At 31.2% G+C, this 16,316-nt stretch overlaps 1 protein-coding gene across 2 annotated transcripts in view; it reads left to right on the top strand.

The window, feature by feature from the left end:
* The window catches only part of LOC132730147 (E3 ubiquitin-protein ligase RBBP6-like), a 58,706-nt gene that overhangs the window by 18,940 nt on the left and 23,450 nt on the right, over positions 1-16,316 (top strand). For both annotated transcript variants that reach the window (XM_060716002.1, XM_060716001.1), the window contains exon 2: positions 917-4,308. In XM_060716002.1, coding sequence (XP_060571985.1) covers positions 1,068-4,308 — 3,241 coding nt within the window. In that variant the 5' untranslated portion in view covers positions 917-1,067. The remainder of the gene's footprint in view (positions 1-916; positions 4,309-16,316) is intronic.

Raw genomic sequence — 16,316 nt, forward strand, 5'->3', positions numbered from 1 at the left:
TTGTAAAGGTTTTAAAGCCTAAACTATACATTTTAAAGTGTTCCTCCTGTCCGATATAAACACTCTTCATTGACAAAGCGTTATCCTTTTTCTCTGAAATCTTTAAAATAAACAGTATGGATTTTATAGTATTATCTTTTATCATCTAGTACTTTATTCTTTCATTCACAAACAAATGATACAAAAAGCTCTGCGAGCTTTTCACTACAGTAGAAAGCACCAACACAAATTTCTCTTGTGATTTCATGTAAATCAAAAGTAAGTATCACGCAAATTAGTTGGCACAAGTCATGAGGACAATCTTGCGAAGTTAATACATCATTTACAGTGTGCTCTAATAGAATTCCTGTGAACTGATACGCTTGTCGTAAGACAAACACTGTAATCTTTTTATGCAGATAAAATGAGAATTTACAGCAGTTTAGCTGGCAACCATGGATATTTTGGTGCAGTTTGATGTGTCATATGTTCATGTCACTCAGTACACATCTTATTCAGGGTTGCCATGACCCATTTTCACATATAATATAAAGTGTATATGTAAGCAATATCGCACTCTATGCATTTGAACAGAACTTTTTTTTCAAATAATTATTTGTGTTTTCAACAGAAGTTTTCAAACCTGACTTTTCAATATTTTCATGTTTTATATGAAAGGGTGTTGATTTAGAACTTTTTGAAGTTGAAAACATTTATAAAAAAGTCATTTAATGAACAAAAAGATCCTTTTCGAGGAACATACGTTACTTAATCATTGGACCAGTTTTGGTACGTTTTTGATGGGACACAAATTAATGTACTTAGATGTAGATAATATATGTGTTCATATGGAGATTAGTTAGCATTCTACAAAATACAATGATTCTACAATTGAATGACATGCAACTATTGTCTAGCATTTCTTTTTTTATTTCAGGTTAGAATATTTAATCAGTGGAAACAAGTAATAGACGAAAGCCAATTGTTTACAAGAAATCAATTTTATTCATTGACTTTAATACAAGACTTGCCATGAAACAACTGAGTGTGACAAGTAGCTAACATGTCTTCATTACCATATTAGAATAATGACGAAGAAGGAAAAACGCAAGAAACTTCAACCAGAAAAGACAGACCTAGAAGTGAAGGATGTTGAAAAAGAAACACCCAAAACGGAAGGAAAAAGTAAGAGTAGGAGTCGATCACGAGGAAGGCGTTCATTGTCGGCTATTTTCCGCAAGTCTAGTTCAAGAACAGAAAGTAACGATAGGTCTAATCTTCTTATAAATGAGGAAGCGGGCCAGGAATCTGCATCTGATATAAATCCACGGATTAATCCAAGGGATTATTTAAAAAGAATGACAGTTCGTGAAGCATTAGTATATGACCGCCATCGAGGAAGATCCCCGAGTCGTAGAACTAGAAAGTTAGAAAAGAAAATTTTACATAATGAGGCCCGATTATCAAATGACAATCTCTCTGTGTCTCTTCCACATCTTGATCATTTATCTGAGGACCAATCGCATGAACCAGCAGCATCATTTGTGTCTTATGATGCCAGAGGCGGGTCAACTCTTCCGCGTATTAAGAAAAGACGTGGCCATTCAGATGGTAGGGATGCTCAACAAAGTGATTTTCAAAGCTCAAACATTTCCAATATAAGTAAACCTGTTCAAATTCTCCCTTTAGATAAACGAAAATACCTTATTAACAAAGATATATATATTGATGAAACAAATATTCCTCAAAACATTAATCTTGGTGTAACAAACGATACGCATTCCAATAAAAACGATAATCGAATTCCCGATGAATTATCCGAAAATGAAAAAAGAAGACTGGAAACGCATAATATGTTTTTATCTCTTCGGGATAACAAATCAGCACATACACATTCACATTTAGCCTTAGAACAAGTCAGTGATGATTTCATAGATGGGAAACCGGATACAACGGCATTGACTATATTGCACACTACTTCTGCAAATTCAAATGTTGAAATGTCGGACAAATTAAACAAAAAAAGAACAGTAGAAAGTTGTCAGGTTGATAACAATCATACTTACCAGAATGACATTTCACGCGAGTGTGGTTCGCCCAAAAACGTTAATGCGGATTGTGCGGATATTGAAGCACCTGTTTTTGAAACACAAGCAAATAAGACTGAAAAGAAAAGACGGTCATCATATATTTCACCACGACGATTCAGCAGAACATCAAGAGCAAGTGTGACTTCAAACATATCCGACTCGAGTAATCGCTCATTACCCGCTGATTATAAGCCACAATATTCAACTGAACCCCAAAAGGCGCAAGTAAAATACCAAAGACATTTTAGCAAAGAAAATAAAAAAGATAAACAAATTATTGAAGATAGAAATGAAAAGCAAAATCATCATCAGCAAATGATAGATGCAAGCACAAGTATGGATAGGCTTTCTTTATTTGCTGAGACAGATAACCATCAAAACCACAATATAAAATTAAAGAAAATAGTGCCTGACGTGATTTATGAACCAGAAGATACCACGATTGAAGCCCAAATAGATAAAAATATGTGCCAAAGTTTGGCACACGAGAATGAAATACTGAAAAATAATAGCTCCGCTTTAGAATGTATTGAAGATAAATGTGAAAATTTGAATAAAGTGCAGTCACTTCAGCGTGAAATAATTGTAATCGACACAAATGTCGAACAAAATATTCAAACCCATGACCATGAAAGTGCATTTAGACCTATTAGATCTGACACTGACTTATATGTACAGGATACAACAAACAGCGATAGTAACAAAGGTAATAAATGTCATCATATTGGATTTGATATAGGCGAAATTGAGGTATTATCATCCGATATTGTAATTGAAAATGAAAAACATGTTGACAGTAGCTTCATAATAAATCATAAAGCAAAGAAAGACGTCAAGAAATCAAAAGATGAATCAGAGGATATAAAGAAAGTTACGGAGAAGGATACTGAGAAAACTGAGAAAGACTCCAGAAAGTCTTGGTCAGGTAAAAGTAAAAAGGAAAAAAGAAAATCTAAAAAGAAATTAGAAAAGGAAAAACATAGGAAAGAAAGCGGGAGTAGCAGCAAAACAATTGAATGTGTGGAAAATGAAAACGTTCCAACACATGGAGATTTAGATAAAACGATTAAAGATGACGGGAAATCAAAATGTTCTAAAAGTAAAAAAAGAAAAAGTATTCTCAAAAGACGTTCAAAAGAAAACAAATCTTTAAAAGATAGTATTAAACCCATTACTCGGACAGCATCATTAAGTCAGTTTGTTGACGAGTGTGAAGGAAAGGAAAGACGGAAAAGCGTTTCAATATGTGAAAAACGATCTAGATCCATGGATGATTTAACTAAAGGCATAGAAATTTTAGATAAAGACAAGGCAATTGTTAAACATAATGTTTCAAAGAAAACTGATAAACCCGCTGAAACCAAATGCAGCAATAACACCGACTTAAAAGACGTTAAACCACCGAGACTTTCTATAGCTGCAATAGTTGCAATTAGAGCTAAAATATCTCGTATGAAAAGAGCAAGACAGGAACATGCTAGAAACAATGCGTGCAATGGTAACAATGATTCTGAATCTAAAGTAGAAGATAGTACTCCCCACAATGATCACCATGAATCTAATGAAAATACAGATATGAGCGTAGCAAAAGTGTTTTATGAAAATGAGATTAATACAAGTCTTGGTAAATCAGACAATTCTATTTCTCTCATCGAAGATGCTGACAAAGAAGTTAAAGATCTTGTTTATGATAAGAGGATTAGTTTTTCACCATACTGTGATGATACAATATCTGAGGAGGAGATGATAAAACAACGTCAAAGAAATACAAGGTTAACTTCTAGACGCGAAAGTAAGGTCAGACAGCGTCAAAAGAAAGTAATAAATTGTTGTAAGAAAGGCATTGCCTTCCTTTTTTCACATATAGGATTATGCTCTCTGGTTGTCGGTTACTGTATTTTAGGAGGAATCATTTTTAAGGCATTAGAAGGAGATAACGAAATTGAACAAAAGAAAGAAATAAAGGAGTTAAGACAAAATTTTACAGAAAAAATCTATAGGCTTGCCTTTGAGCAAACATTGACTAAAGGTAATCGAGACATCTTTATGAATGAAGTTAACTTGATATTAAAGAACTTTTCAGTGATGATACACAAACAAACAAAAGAAGCAGGATGGGACGGTAAGGAGGTTAAAATGACGATGAATACTGACGGCGAAGAATCAATGGAGCCTGAACCCGAGCAATGGTCATATCCTAGTTCCCTTTTATACGCCATAACTGTTATGACCACGATAGGTAAGACCACATTACTAGATTTTAAGTTTTAAAACATCATTTACAATAGATGTTTAAGTCAATAAAACCATTTAGCATTTCTTGTCTTCTATTTCGCAAAAATAATATTGATTTTGATAAATTGACCAAATACAAATTACATACAAATATTTGAAATATTTTATTTAAAGTATCTTTTCAGTTGCATAACCTTTTACTTTCATATTAATATGTACTCTTTTGTTTGAAGATTTGCAGTCAATAACAAAACATTTCGAACTTTTTTTCAACGCATTGATATTTGCTATGAAATACTACTTTTAACAACGATGTTTTAAGGTACTTTGTTGTGCCCGATCAGAAGGAAAGTACAGGTTTATAGAGTACAATTTCCTGGAAACAAACTGAGCTGCTTTAATCAGCACCTTGTTAATAAACTTCATGTTAGAATTACCGAAACAATAAAAAAGATTTAAGGTTGGGATAATAAATTAAATATGATCTTAGGATAAACATTAAACAAGAGTTTGATATTCTGCATATTTCCTTTGAAGTGTGTTATTTTATGAAGATTTATGATGTAGAAAAATGTAACGATTTCTAAGAAAATTATTATGCACTTTGATCCTGATTAACCTTAAATATAATTATCCATCATGATATCTTAAACCAAATTCAAGAATATTAATTTTAAGTTGTCACTTTTAAAAGAAATATGTGAAAATCTTGTTAATACAATGACTCTCGCTAATTACGTTTGATGCAACAAACTCGTTTGAGTTCCGTTAAGCCCTGGCCCAGGAATATGGTTCTATGAATGATATATATATCTCAATATAGAGTGACTAAATAAATAAAATTGTCGCAAAACCTTTTGCATGAATTGTGTAGGATAATAACATTTATGAAACTATGTAAGATGTATACTAACAATGTGTACACTGTTCACTTGAAAGATGGACATGGGCGTTGAAATATTTAATGAAAATCTTACTAATACCAATAATTACTAAGGTTACTGAACATTTGATATTGTTTTAATCCATGCACGTTTTTGCCCTTGGCAACGAGATATAACTTTAATAAAAAATCAAACAAGTTAAGCCCATCAACTTCATTAGCTCGACGTGTAAACAACATCACAAAGTACGAGGCTTTTATTGTAAATGTTTGATTACTTTTTTTCTTTGAAGAGGGAGTATCAATAGAAGCAAGTTTTCAAAACTCCTTCGGTAAATGAAATTTAGATTAGAAAACTCATGTAATCCGAGTGCTTATGTGTAACAAAGTACTTAATGCCTCAAAAACCGTCTGTACTCCCCGCTGAATCGTCTTGAAAGGCTGTTCAAACCACAAAATGTAAGGTAGCGACTGTTTGTATAACGGATAAACGGATAATGGATGTACCTTTCTACCAAAAGCGGACATTGTATTCAAGTATTGCTTTTACCACACACAATGCATAGGACTTTTCGCTATTATATCAATTATATGCAGTAACATCTTACAACAGTTCAAAAGTTAAGAATACATTATACCAGTTAGAAATATGAATTAATATAGAAGAAATAAAAAAATTAAGAACGTCTAACACTGCAAGAAATGATATGTTGCAAAATAATTTCGACATAGCCTGTTCAAGGCGGTAGTAGTTACGTATATTTACATGCACCTAAGCACCAGTCAAAACTATTTCGGCATTTAAATATGAAATGTTGAAGATTAAGAGTATTGGTACATGAGGTATTTATCATGGATCCTAAAGTGAGTATCTTTGGTGTCATTCAATCAAATGGTATGATCTACAACATTTTGAATACAAGATGCAATACATGTTTTGTTTGTGGCACTGGTATAGGGTAACCGCCACATCTTTGCACACTGATGACCGACTTAATTCTATATTAAAAATTGGTAGTCTCTCAATATGAGTCAGCTGAGGATTGAATAAATATATGTGATATTGATATGTTTCTAGATTGATATGTCAGTATATTTATTGACAAAATTATGAATAAACGAACGCAATTTTAATGCCGTATAAGTGCAAAGCTCAGCACAATTTGTGTAAAGTAAAACCGTACCGATTTCATTGTTCTCCATACATGTTCATATACGTAATAACGTTCTTCCAGTAAACAAACTACATCAATAAGGTTCTGTTATAATCATAGAGTTTAATTAGCCATGTATTTTTTTCACTGTTTACACCTTCAAGTAGTAGGATTGTGATTTGTAGACAAATTACAGCAATAAAAAGTCTGGATTTTGAAACCTACTTGGCAGTTGCTGACTCGTTTCTGTCTTTCTGAAGCTAATATAACCAGTAGTGTATTAAGCTCTCTTTTGTTTTCAAAGCATTGTAAAGCAGACATTACTATTCATTAAGCTTTAACTGTCAGCAAATTCATAGTTAATGCCAATCATGATGAAATAGAAGCAAAGCTGCTGGGATCGAATTTAAATCTGTCGACCGATATCGTGCATTTTCTACCCTCCCTATCTTTTTTTTAAAAAAAGCCAAACTTTAGTCTATTGCCAAGGTAAAAATGAATGTGAATGTAGGTCTAGGCAAAAAAACAACAAATGTAGGTCTTCAAAATAAATTCCTCGTGTTTGTTTGATTAGAAATGTTTCTTTTTCCTATGAGTCTTTTCTGGAAAAGATATTGATACATGAAACATAAATGTTCATGCTTTATAGATATAGAGTATAGATTTAATAATTTATTGCACTAGTTGAACTAAATCATAGTATGCGAGCCTCTAGTGAGCATAATATTGCATCATTCAACTAGTTCAAAAGATTTAGAATTGAATCTACACAAATATAAAGTCTTTTTAATAGAATCAAATATCTAAAAAAAAACGGAAAAGAAAACAGATGACGAGCTTATAGTGTAATACTAATATTGGCGCACTTTAACGCTATGTTTGTATTATATGCAAATAGCGTCACGTAAAAGTGTTATAACACTTTTGTAATATCGTTTTAGTTAAGATGGGTTGATACACTTCTGCGCCCTGGTTTATGTGATACAAGTATTGGCAACATTGTGATATATAAATATATATACAATAAAAATTCTTTAATCAGCTTATGCAAGCGAAAATTCAATACAAAGTAAACAAAAAATAATCAAAGTTTTATCTTAAAGAATTACTTTATTTTCAAATATCATATGTTCACAAGTAACAATATTTCGAATTGTGCATATTACATAGAGGATATTTGTTTGTTTTGCATGTAAGATTGAAATATAATTTCACTGAGTGAACACCAGATGAAATATTTTCACGAGTGGCGTAGCCACGAGTGAAAATATAATACCTGGTGTTCACAAATGAAATATATTTCAATCTTATATGTAAAACAAATAAATTTTCTTTTTATTTCATGCTTTTTGAGTGATTTGAAGTATATTTTATTGATTTTGCCGCGTAACGTCACGCATTCTCCTTTGTGACGTCATCACATCATGACGTCACATGATCGATTTTGAAATATAGTTCTGTTAAAGTTCTCTAACTTTGTTACATTTTTACCATGATTTATAGTGACATCGACTCTCTTTTCCCAAAGAAGCAAAATTTACGTATGACGGCATTTTTTTCTGCCTGTTATTCCATTTAATCATGATATTCTTTTAATTCGCATTCAGATATAGTCCGGCTACAGTGAAAATTATATTTTATAAATTTCACTAGTGGTTTATCAGAATATAATCATCTGATATATTACAATAAAACACTGGAAAGCATGAAATAAATATATTACATCCAACAATTATCTAAATATATAATTATCTAAATCACCTTTTTCTGTGCGTTTGATTGTTCAAACCATTTGAAATTGCATATGCAATCATCTACAAAAATATCTAAACGCAAAATCACCCAACACAATCCTGGTTAGACTTTGATTAGTAATGGTTAGTAATGATTTATAGGACAAGACATTTATGATATACATGACTTGATTAAATTAGTAAACTTACTACCAAGAAAAAAAGAATTACATGAAAGACGATTATACGTCTGATATTTGCATTTATTTCATGGGTTCTTGTATTCAAAGAGCCTCGCCGAGTACTCGAAGCACTTTCTACAAAATCTTGACATAAGTCGGTTACAATTCATGGAACAATAGTGAGTAAATATATCATGTCTAAAACTCTGCGTACTACAAAAATTGTTTTAACATTCTTTCGGAATGTCGATAATTGTACAACAGACATTTTTATTGTTTCAAGTTATTCGTCTGTACATACTTTGGACTTCAAAACCAGTCCTGCCAAGAAAATGCTGTAAGCTTAGAAATTCCTCATCCAAATGTTCAGGCTTTTTGTTTTTTAAGATATCGCAAGGAAAAGAAAATTCATTGTAGAAGTACACTTGTTATTACTAATGTGTACTTTTTACAAAATGTTGATCCATGCACTTTGCTCTCCATTTGTAATATATTTTACTATATATTTACGTTATTTAATAACGATTTCAAAATCTGGTAAAAAGGTGTGCCCTCAGAAGCGAAATCATAACATAATTAAATAGAGGATATTTGTTTAGTTCAGTGTAAGATCGGAATATATTTCACCGAGTGAGCACCAAAAGGTATATTTCACGAGTGGCGCAGCCACGAGTGAAATATGAAATTTTGGTGTTCACAAGGTGAAATATATTTCAATCTTACACTAAACTAAACAAATTTTCTTTTTATTACATGCAAAGAATCGTTTTAAAAAGACATTTAACCTAATACTGAATGAAAAGCGCGGCAAATAATAATACAACGTGACGTCATCTACGACGTCACGTCATTAAGTTGGTACCCAGTACTGTGCACGCTGGTATTTCACTGAAACAACGTAAGGGGCTTAAATTCAAAACAGTGAAATTATCAAAGTGGTAATTTCACTGTTTCAAACAGTGAAATTACCAGTTTTATATCACTGATATATTTCTATAAACCACCGAAAAGCATGTAATAAATGAAAATTGCACACTCGGTTTGATTGAGTCTGTAAAAAAGGGAAAGTGAAAAATGCAACATCCTCCACGCCCCCTAGCACCAGTTTGAGCGGCATCTATGTCAGAGGTATTCGTTATCTGATACGCACGTTTACAAAACATAATATTGCAACGTTTTGAATTTATAGCAGGCTTAAACTGCCAAATCTTTGATAAGATGATATTTTTTTAAAGCAGACCTGGATTAATAATCTAGGTTTATATGATATAGGAATCTGTTTTTATCATTTAATGATATTTTCCAACCAGATCAAGTACGAAACACAAAAAACCTTAAAGAAAATGAATATAAGAGTTGCTTTAAACATAAACAATCAATTTAATCTATTTTATAATACATTGCACCATAAAATCAAACAAAGCCTGAACATGTTTCAATTTTTGTCCTGATTGTTATCCACGTTTTCCCTACTTCAAGGTTTTACAAAGAAACCTGAATTCAATATTCACACATATATTAAAATGTTCTTTTATCAATCATATGCTAGATTCCTTTTGTTCTTACAAACTTATTTTTAAATTGAAAATTGGTAACATCACATGCACGTAACAAATCAGATGAGATTTGTCAGTTCGGTGTAAGCGTGTGCAAATGTAGCTATATGCTGTAATTTTCTTCCTTCTTGATCGCTTGTCTTTTATGTTGTGTGTATTTTCGAAATAAAAGTATTTAACATTAATGTAAGTATAATAATTATGGTTTAAAGTGTCACTATGCCCATCCAAGTCTAAAAACTAAACAGGTAAAAAAATAACTTGACATTTTGCAACAATTCTTATTCTGTTTTTAATTTTACTATAGAAAAATAATCAATTATCTAGGTGACCAATGGGTAATGACTATTAATATTGTACGGAATGTTTCGGTAACGTTCATGTTTTAAAAACCGTTGGGCAAACCTTCTATAATTTAGGTATTTTTCATATTCTATCCTGAACATGTTTCATAATAAATCATTGGTTATTCAATAATAGACAATCTCTTGAAATGTTTTGCTTATTCAGCAAACATATTGAACATAATGTCAATTTAAGTGTAAAATTTAATGTCACTTTAAGTGTAAAGTTAAATGTCACTTTAAGTGTAAAGTTCATTTTGTCTTGTAAACAGTTCATTGTTTCTAGTTTAACCTTCTTTGGCTGTTCTGTTGTTTAGTGCACTGAGGTGAGATCAGCATTAGTTATAGATAACATACAAGCAATATCTAAAATTGCTGTTTATTGTCTGTAACTTTATTCCATCAGACAATCTGCTTCTGGTAGTTCTGTCAAATAATGTTTAACACTTGCTGCTGTGTATGTTGCTATAAGTTTAGATAATCTCTTCACTTCGCTTCTATTATGACGTTTCACGCCTTCTTCTTTTTCTCAACTTATATAAATTACCTCTCTCTGCGTGGAACTTTTTAGGTACGTTATATAACAGTGTTTGTGTAATCTATTACTGTTTTTGTAAACGTCTGCCGGTTACTCAATATAAATTATGTTGACCAGTTGCCAGAAACAGTGACATATAATAAAGACCAATACGACAGCAAGATCATTCTTTTAGATAATTAGATATCAACGTGTTCACAGTTTCTTAAACAAACTCGTATTGTATTCTAAACATTTATTATATGTTTATGATACCTGTTCAACAAATGATTAAACGGACGTAGAATTTAGTTCTGTCGGGTTATTCACCAGCCAAAGAAATATGGAAAAATCATTACCTCTGTTTAACTGTAAGTGATGGAAAGAAATAATTAGCAGCAACCACCACTGCTCTGTTCGTCTGATGAAGTATGCATATAGAAGCATTCATTGGCAAATTTTAGCAAAATCACAGACAATTTGTCTAGGAATTGATGTCATGGCAACCGAGTTAATACTATCTTAATAATGTATTTAAAACTCGACTTTCAAATTGACTTATATAAAAAAAACTCTTGTACCTTTTGTAACAAACATCTGTAATGGAACTAGTGAAAAAATGTATTGGACAAGTGAAAAATGTAATGAACGTGTATTTGTTTGTTTATTTTGGCTGCTGAAAAAACATCTGTATGGGCCAATAATTCTGTGCCTTCCTGGACTGATCTGTTCCTGCTTTGGTAACTTGTCATGCTGACTGTCATCCGTCTTTTTGCATTCATTGACAGCATGAGGTCACTTATTCACCCCTGGTTCTTCGGATAAATTGACTGTGACCATCTTTAACACTTTACTGCGACGAGGTCTCATTTATATTGATAAAGTAAAATATATTAAAATGGTTTGCATCATCTTAATAGTTCAGAATGCTGAGAAAACATAACTGTCTTCAAATCAAACCGGGTAATACATGTAAAGCTATTATTTGAACAGGTGTCTGAATTTTCTGTTTTTATGGATATTCCATTATAAAGATGGTAGTTTTCCATTTCATTAAGTATGTCTTGATTAAAGATGAAAAGCATTGTTTACGTTCTACCAGATGTTTTGGAGATTATCAGATTATAGTCCACTTGTATGCATAGTAAAAGTGTCATTCAGCATAACACGACAATATTGGGGAGTTAATTATCCGATCCAATGTTACAGAAATAGGTTAACCTTTAGATATTTCGTATCCATAATTCTTTTTATATGGGTATTATTTTTTACATAAAAAGCACACACTTGTCATAAGAATGGAGAAAAAAAATCCCAATCATCATGGCAATATGAATATTTGTAACAATTTTTCTGGTTTTTGTTTTTCTGCAAACGAGTTTCTGATACTATCAGTGTATTATTTAGAAAATGGTTGCTAACCACACGTGCTGAAGTATTCGTACTATTGTTGGAATGTACATTTATTTTAGTTTTGATATTTATTAGCTATTAAATTCTCAAATTAATTACATGATGGGCGCACCTGCTTTGTAATTAAAGTTAAATAATATATGATCGTTGGCTCGTTTTTACTAGCGTAAAAATGCTACTTAATGCTGCTTTATTTCAAAACGAACCATGCTGCGAGTTAACTTTTATGCATTATTGTAACGGATAATTAAAAAAGGGAACGGTTATAATTAATATCAAACAACATTTGATTAAGTCAATAGTTATAAGTACATGTATATCTGAACATAGCAACATGTTCTGAGACATTTTAAAGACATGTTTACTAAATTCTAAGATGATTAAAATATATTATATAATTATCAAAATGTTTACTAAAGGTAACAATATTTTAAAAATATAACTTTCAGCGCTACTGTATACCATTTTAATCAAAATTTAATGTAACTACTGTATTATAATTGTAAAATATATCACTGTTATTGCTGAATGAACTATGTTAAAACTAAATTTTTACGTATACCATACAAATGTAATTAACTAAGATCAAACTTTCAAAAACAAAACCAATGCAATTGTTATCTATAACTTTTCAACCATGAAAAAATCCTATTCCAATAGATCTATTCATAAAATATTATGAATTAAAATATCAATATGAATTTTCTGGGTTTTTTTTTTTGGGGGGGGGGGGGGGGGGGTGGTTGTTGTTGTTGTTATTTTTTCAAAATATAGCAACAATTAATGAATAGTATTTTTTAATGACTTTCCATGACTTCTTGAAAAAAATAAATCTTGATTACTTTTTCCAGGAAATGAGTTTTTAAATGTGTTCCCAAATTTGATCCTTTATTTAAAAATGTGGCTATATTTATGATCCAATAATTGTTGGAATCATATATTTATCTCAAAATGTATTGCTTTTGTTACAAATTAGCAGATTTTAACAATTGAAGTGTTTATATAAAGTGTTAGGCCTATTTTGATCAATAAAGTTCATAAGACAAAGAAAACAACTATCAGGATCACTTGACCCCGATCCGGACTTTTTTCCTTTGTGAACAATGGGACTGAGTTTCATAAAACTTTGCTCAAACACATATAAAAGTGTACAGGTACGTTGCTACAAAGACGTGTTGTAGGAGAGAATGTATAACAAAACATTAGAAAAGGTATTTCCCAGGCTCGAGGAATGCTTCACACAAAATAGCGCGTACTTGTATATAATCAATTATTACTTGACAGTGCTGAAATTGAGTTTGCGAGGATAAATATGTCTCTAATTAAGCGATCTTAATGATATTTCTCTTAATGTGTTACTGATAAGCGTGCCGCATATTTGTGTGTGATATTAGGTGCTTTACACTTATAGTAAACGTAAATTTAATTAAATATCTTGCTTTTTTGTTTTATCTTTGTCCAATTGAAAATCTTTAAATATCAGCTAAAATACACCTTTAACAGGTGTTACGGAACACTTAGGTTTATGCTTTTAGAAATTTGAATTATACTCATTAAATGTTTTATGATAAGACAGTAAACAGTTGCAAACAGCGGTAAATCAATTTACTTTCTCACATTTGAAACCATCTTAAACCATCAACATTGTTTGATTTATAATTTCAAAAACACCTCAAAAGATTCTACTGTACAAGATTTTTAAAAGAAATTTCGAGGAAAAATTACACCCCCCCACTCTCAAAAGAAGTGATTGTGTAAAGATCAGTTGTAAATTTCCATGACAGACAATAGCATGTTCAAAAGCTCTTTCATCACATCCCCCAATTGCTCCCTATACGATACAGAACCGAAATATATCACAAAACTATACATAACTGAGATATATCACAAAAAGATACATAACAGAGATATATCACAAAACTATACATAACCTAGATATATGAAAAAGATACATAACCGAGATATATCACAAAACGATATATAACACTTATGTATTAGAAAACGATACATAAGCGAGATATATGAAAAAGATACATAATCGAGATATATTACAAAACGATATATAACCGAGATATATAACAAAACGAAACATAGCCGAGATATATCACAAAAACGATACATAACCGAGATATATATCACAAAACTATAAATTAACCGAGATATATATCACAAAAATATATACATAACCGAGATAAAAATATATACATAACCGAGATACATATCACAAAACGATACATAACCGAGATATCAAAACGGCAGTCGTTTCACAGTAATTGCAACATTGCAAAAATTGCTTTCAAATAAACTTTTCAGACAGCATATAAATAAACAGTTGGAACTATTCGATTCGTATAAAGCTGGATTGACTCGGAATTAAAAGTAAAAGAACACTTAAACGCATGCCTAAATATTTTAGGAACACTTGTCAAAACAACGTATGTTTTTTGAAGGAAAAAAATATATGCTTTAATTTTCTCACAGCTGCGCAATGTTTACAAGAATGGAACAGTTATTCTATGAATTGATAGGAGAGAGATGATTATGCTGGTTTTAAATATCATCGCACTTATTATAATCTCTTTTCCTACTATTATGTTTATTATGTAAATGCATTTTGTATCTACATAAGATTGCATTATGTATGCATGCAGTTATAACACGTATAACACTTGATGAGAAAATGATGATAATATGAATGTGTATCGTGACTTGATGTCTGTTCCAGATAGATTATGATTAATAGTGTTCAGTATCAGGGTGTTATAACTGTTTACAGCGTTTGTGTTTCATATTTTGTTTTTCGGTGGTGTTTAACTTATCAGGAATTAATTCATAAGATTAAATATCTACCTTGTTCTTACTTCCTTTATCAGTAACAGGTAATATAACAAAAAGAAAGAATAAGAAATGAATCTCACGTATTATTGTACTTAACTTTTACTATTTATATGAATTAATCAAAGGAATTTTTTTAGACATATGATATTTCCATTCTGATTTGCCATTGCATAAAGGCCATTCAACCGAAAGCATATTTGCTAAGCTTTATACTTAGGGTAATGGTGTAAAGATACTAAATGTTGGTTGCATGATTTCAGGATGTTAACGTTTCCAAGAACTGATATCACTTTGTATCTACCATTACATTGCATTCTTAACAAATTAACAGCAACAAATCGATCCTTTAAACAATTCCACTGTCTGTATCATTTCCCATAAATGAAACCCTGTTAATCTCAGCTCGTTCCGGGCAAAGATGGGTAATATCTATTGTACCCTTCCACACATAAATCAGCCACAATGGTCAAAACTTAACCTTAAATAACCCATAAATGGCAAAATACATAATGTTTCAGGCTTGGTTTGAATGAGCCTGTTCCTGGACAGTAGTGGTTAAATGCAAGCTACTATCCACGCAAAATTTGAATATGAAATAGCTAAATTTTGAACATTTAGAAACAACCGCAGATTCGTTTGAATTGTCAATTGGAGTTTCCGGTATAAACGTTGAGTTCTTCATATGTTGCAGTCTGTCTTTCTGATTATAAATCAAGAGAACTTGTATCTCGGTTAAGTACGTTAACAAGCTATTGAGACATTTTTCAGACATTTCTTTGTAGTCGATGAAGTTGTAGTTAAATGCGATTGTTTTACTCAAAAATAAAAGTCTACAAGTAATTTACTACAATTTACTAAAAATTATTTTTATGTAGTACATTTTCCTCTTATGATTTTTACATGGATTTCTTATGAAAAAGAAAACACAGAGGTATCAAATATCAATTTAAAATATATAAAATATATAAAGATAGGAAACAAAAAAAAGTTTTATGTATAAAATGTGTAAAAAACAAACAAGACCACAAAAGTTATTATTTTGAGTAGGTGATAGTTCCATGCCAAAGTCAAAACACGACAAGGCAATGTGGCATTCAATATACGCAGCCAACAACAAAATTCAAGAAAACAAAGCTATGTGTTACCTTCTTTATACTTTCATACACTTTACTTTTTACATTAACTTTTTTCTAGGCAAATGCTTACAAATCAATATGAAAACCAACTAAAATCCAACAGTCTCATGAATAAGCAACAAGTTTTAACAGCAATTGTACTCATAAGTTTTGTGGTTTTATACATATTGTACTACGCAGTTATGCACCGCAAAATTAATCAGCCCGCTTAAGCGGACCGTATAGAACATGATGTTCCCTGAAAACTGTTCACTAA

This window comes from Ruditapes philippinarum, unplaced genomic scaffold (assembly GCF_026571515.1).
Source record: "Ruditapes philippinarum isolate M1 unplaced genomic scaffold, ASM2657151v2 ctg3789_1_1_1_1, whole genome shotgun sequence".
NCBI classification, from domain to species: Eukaryota; Metazoa; Mollusca; class Bivalvia; order Venerida; family Veneridae; genus Ruditapes; species Ruditapes philippinarum.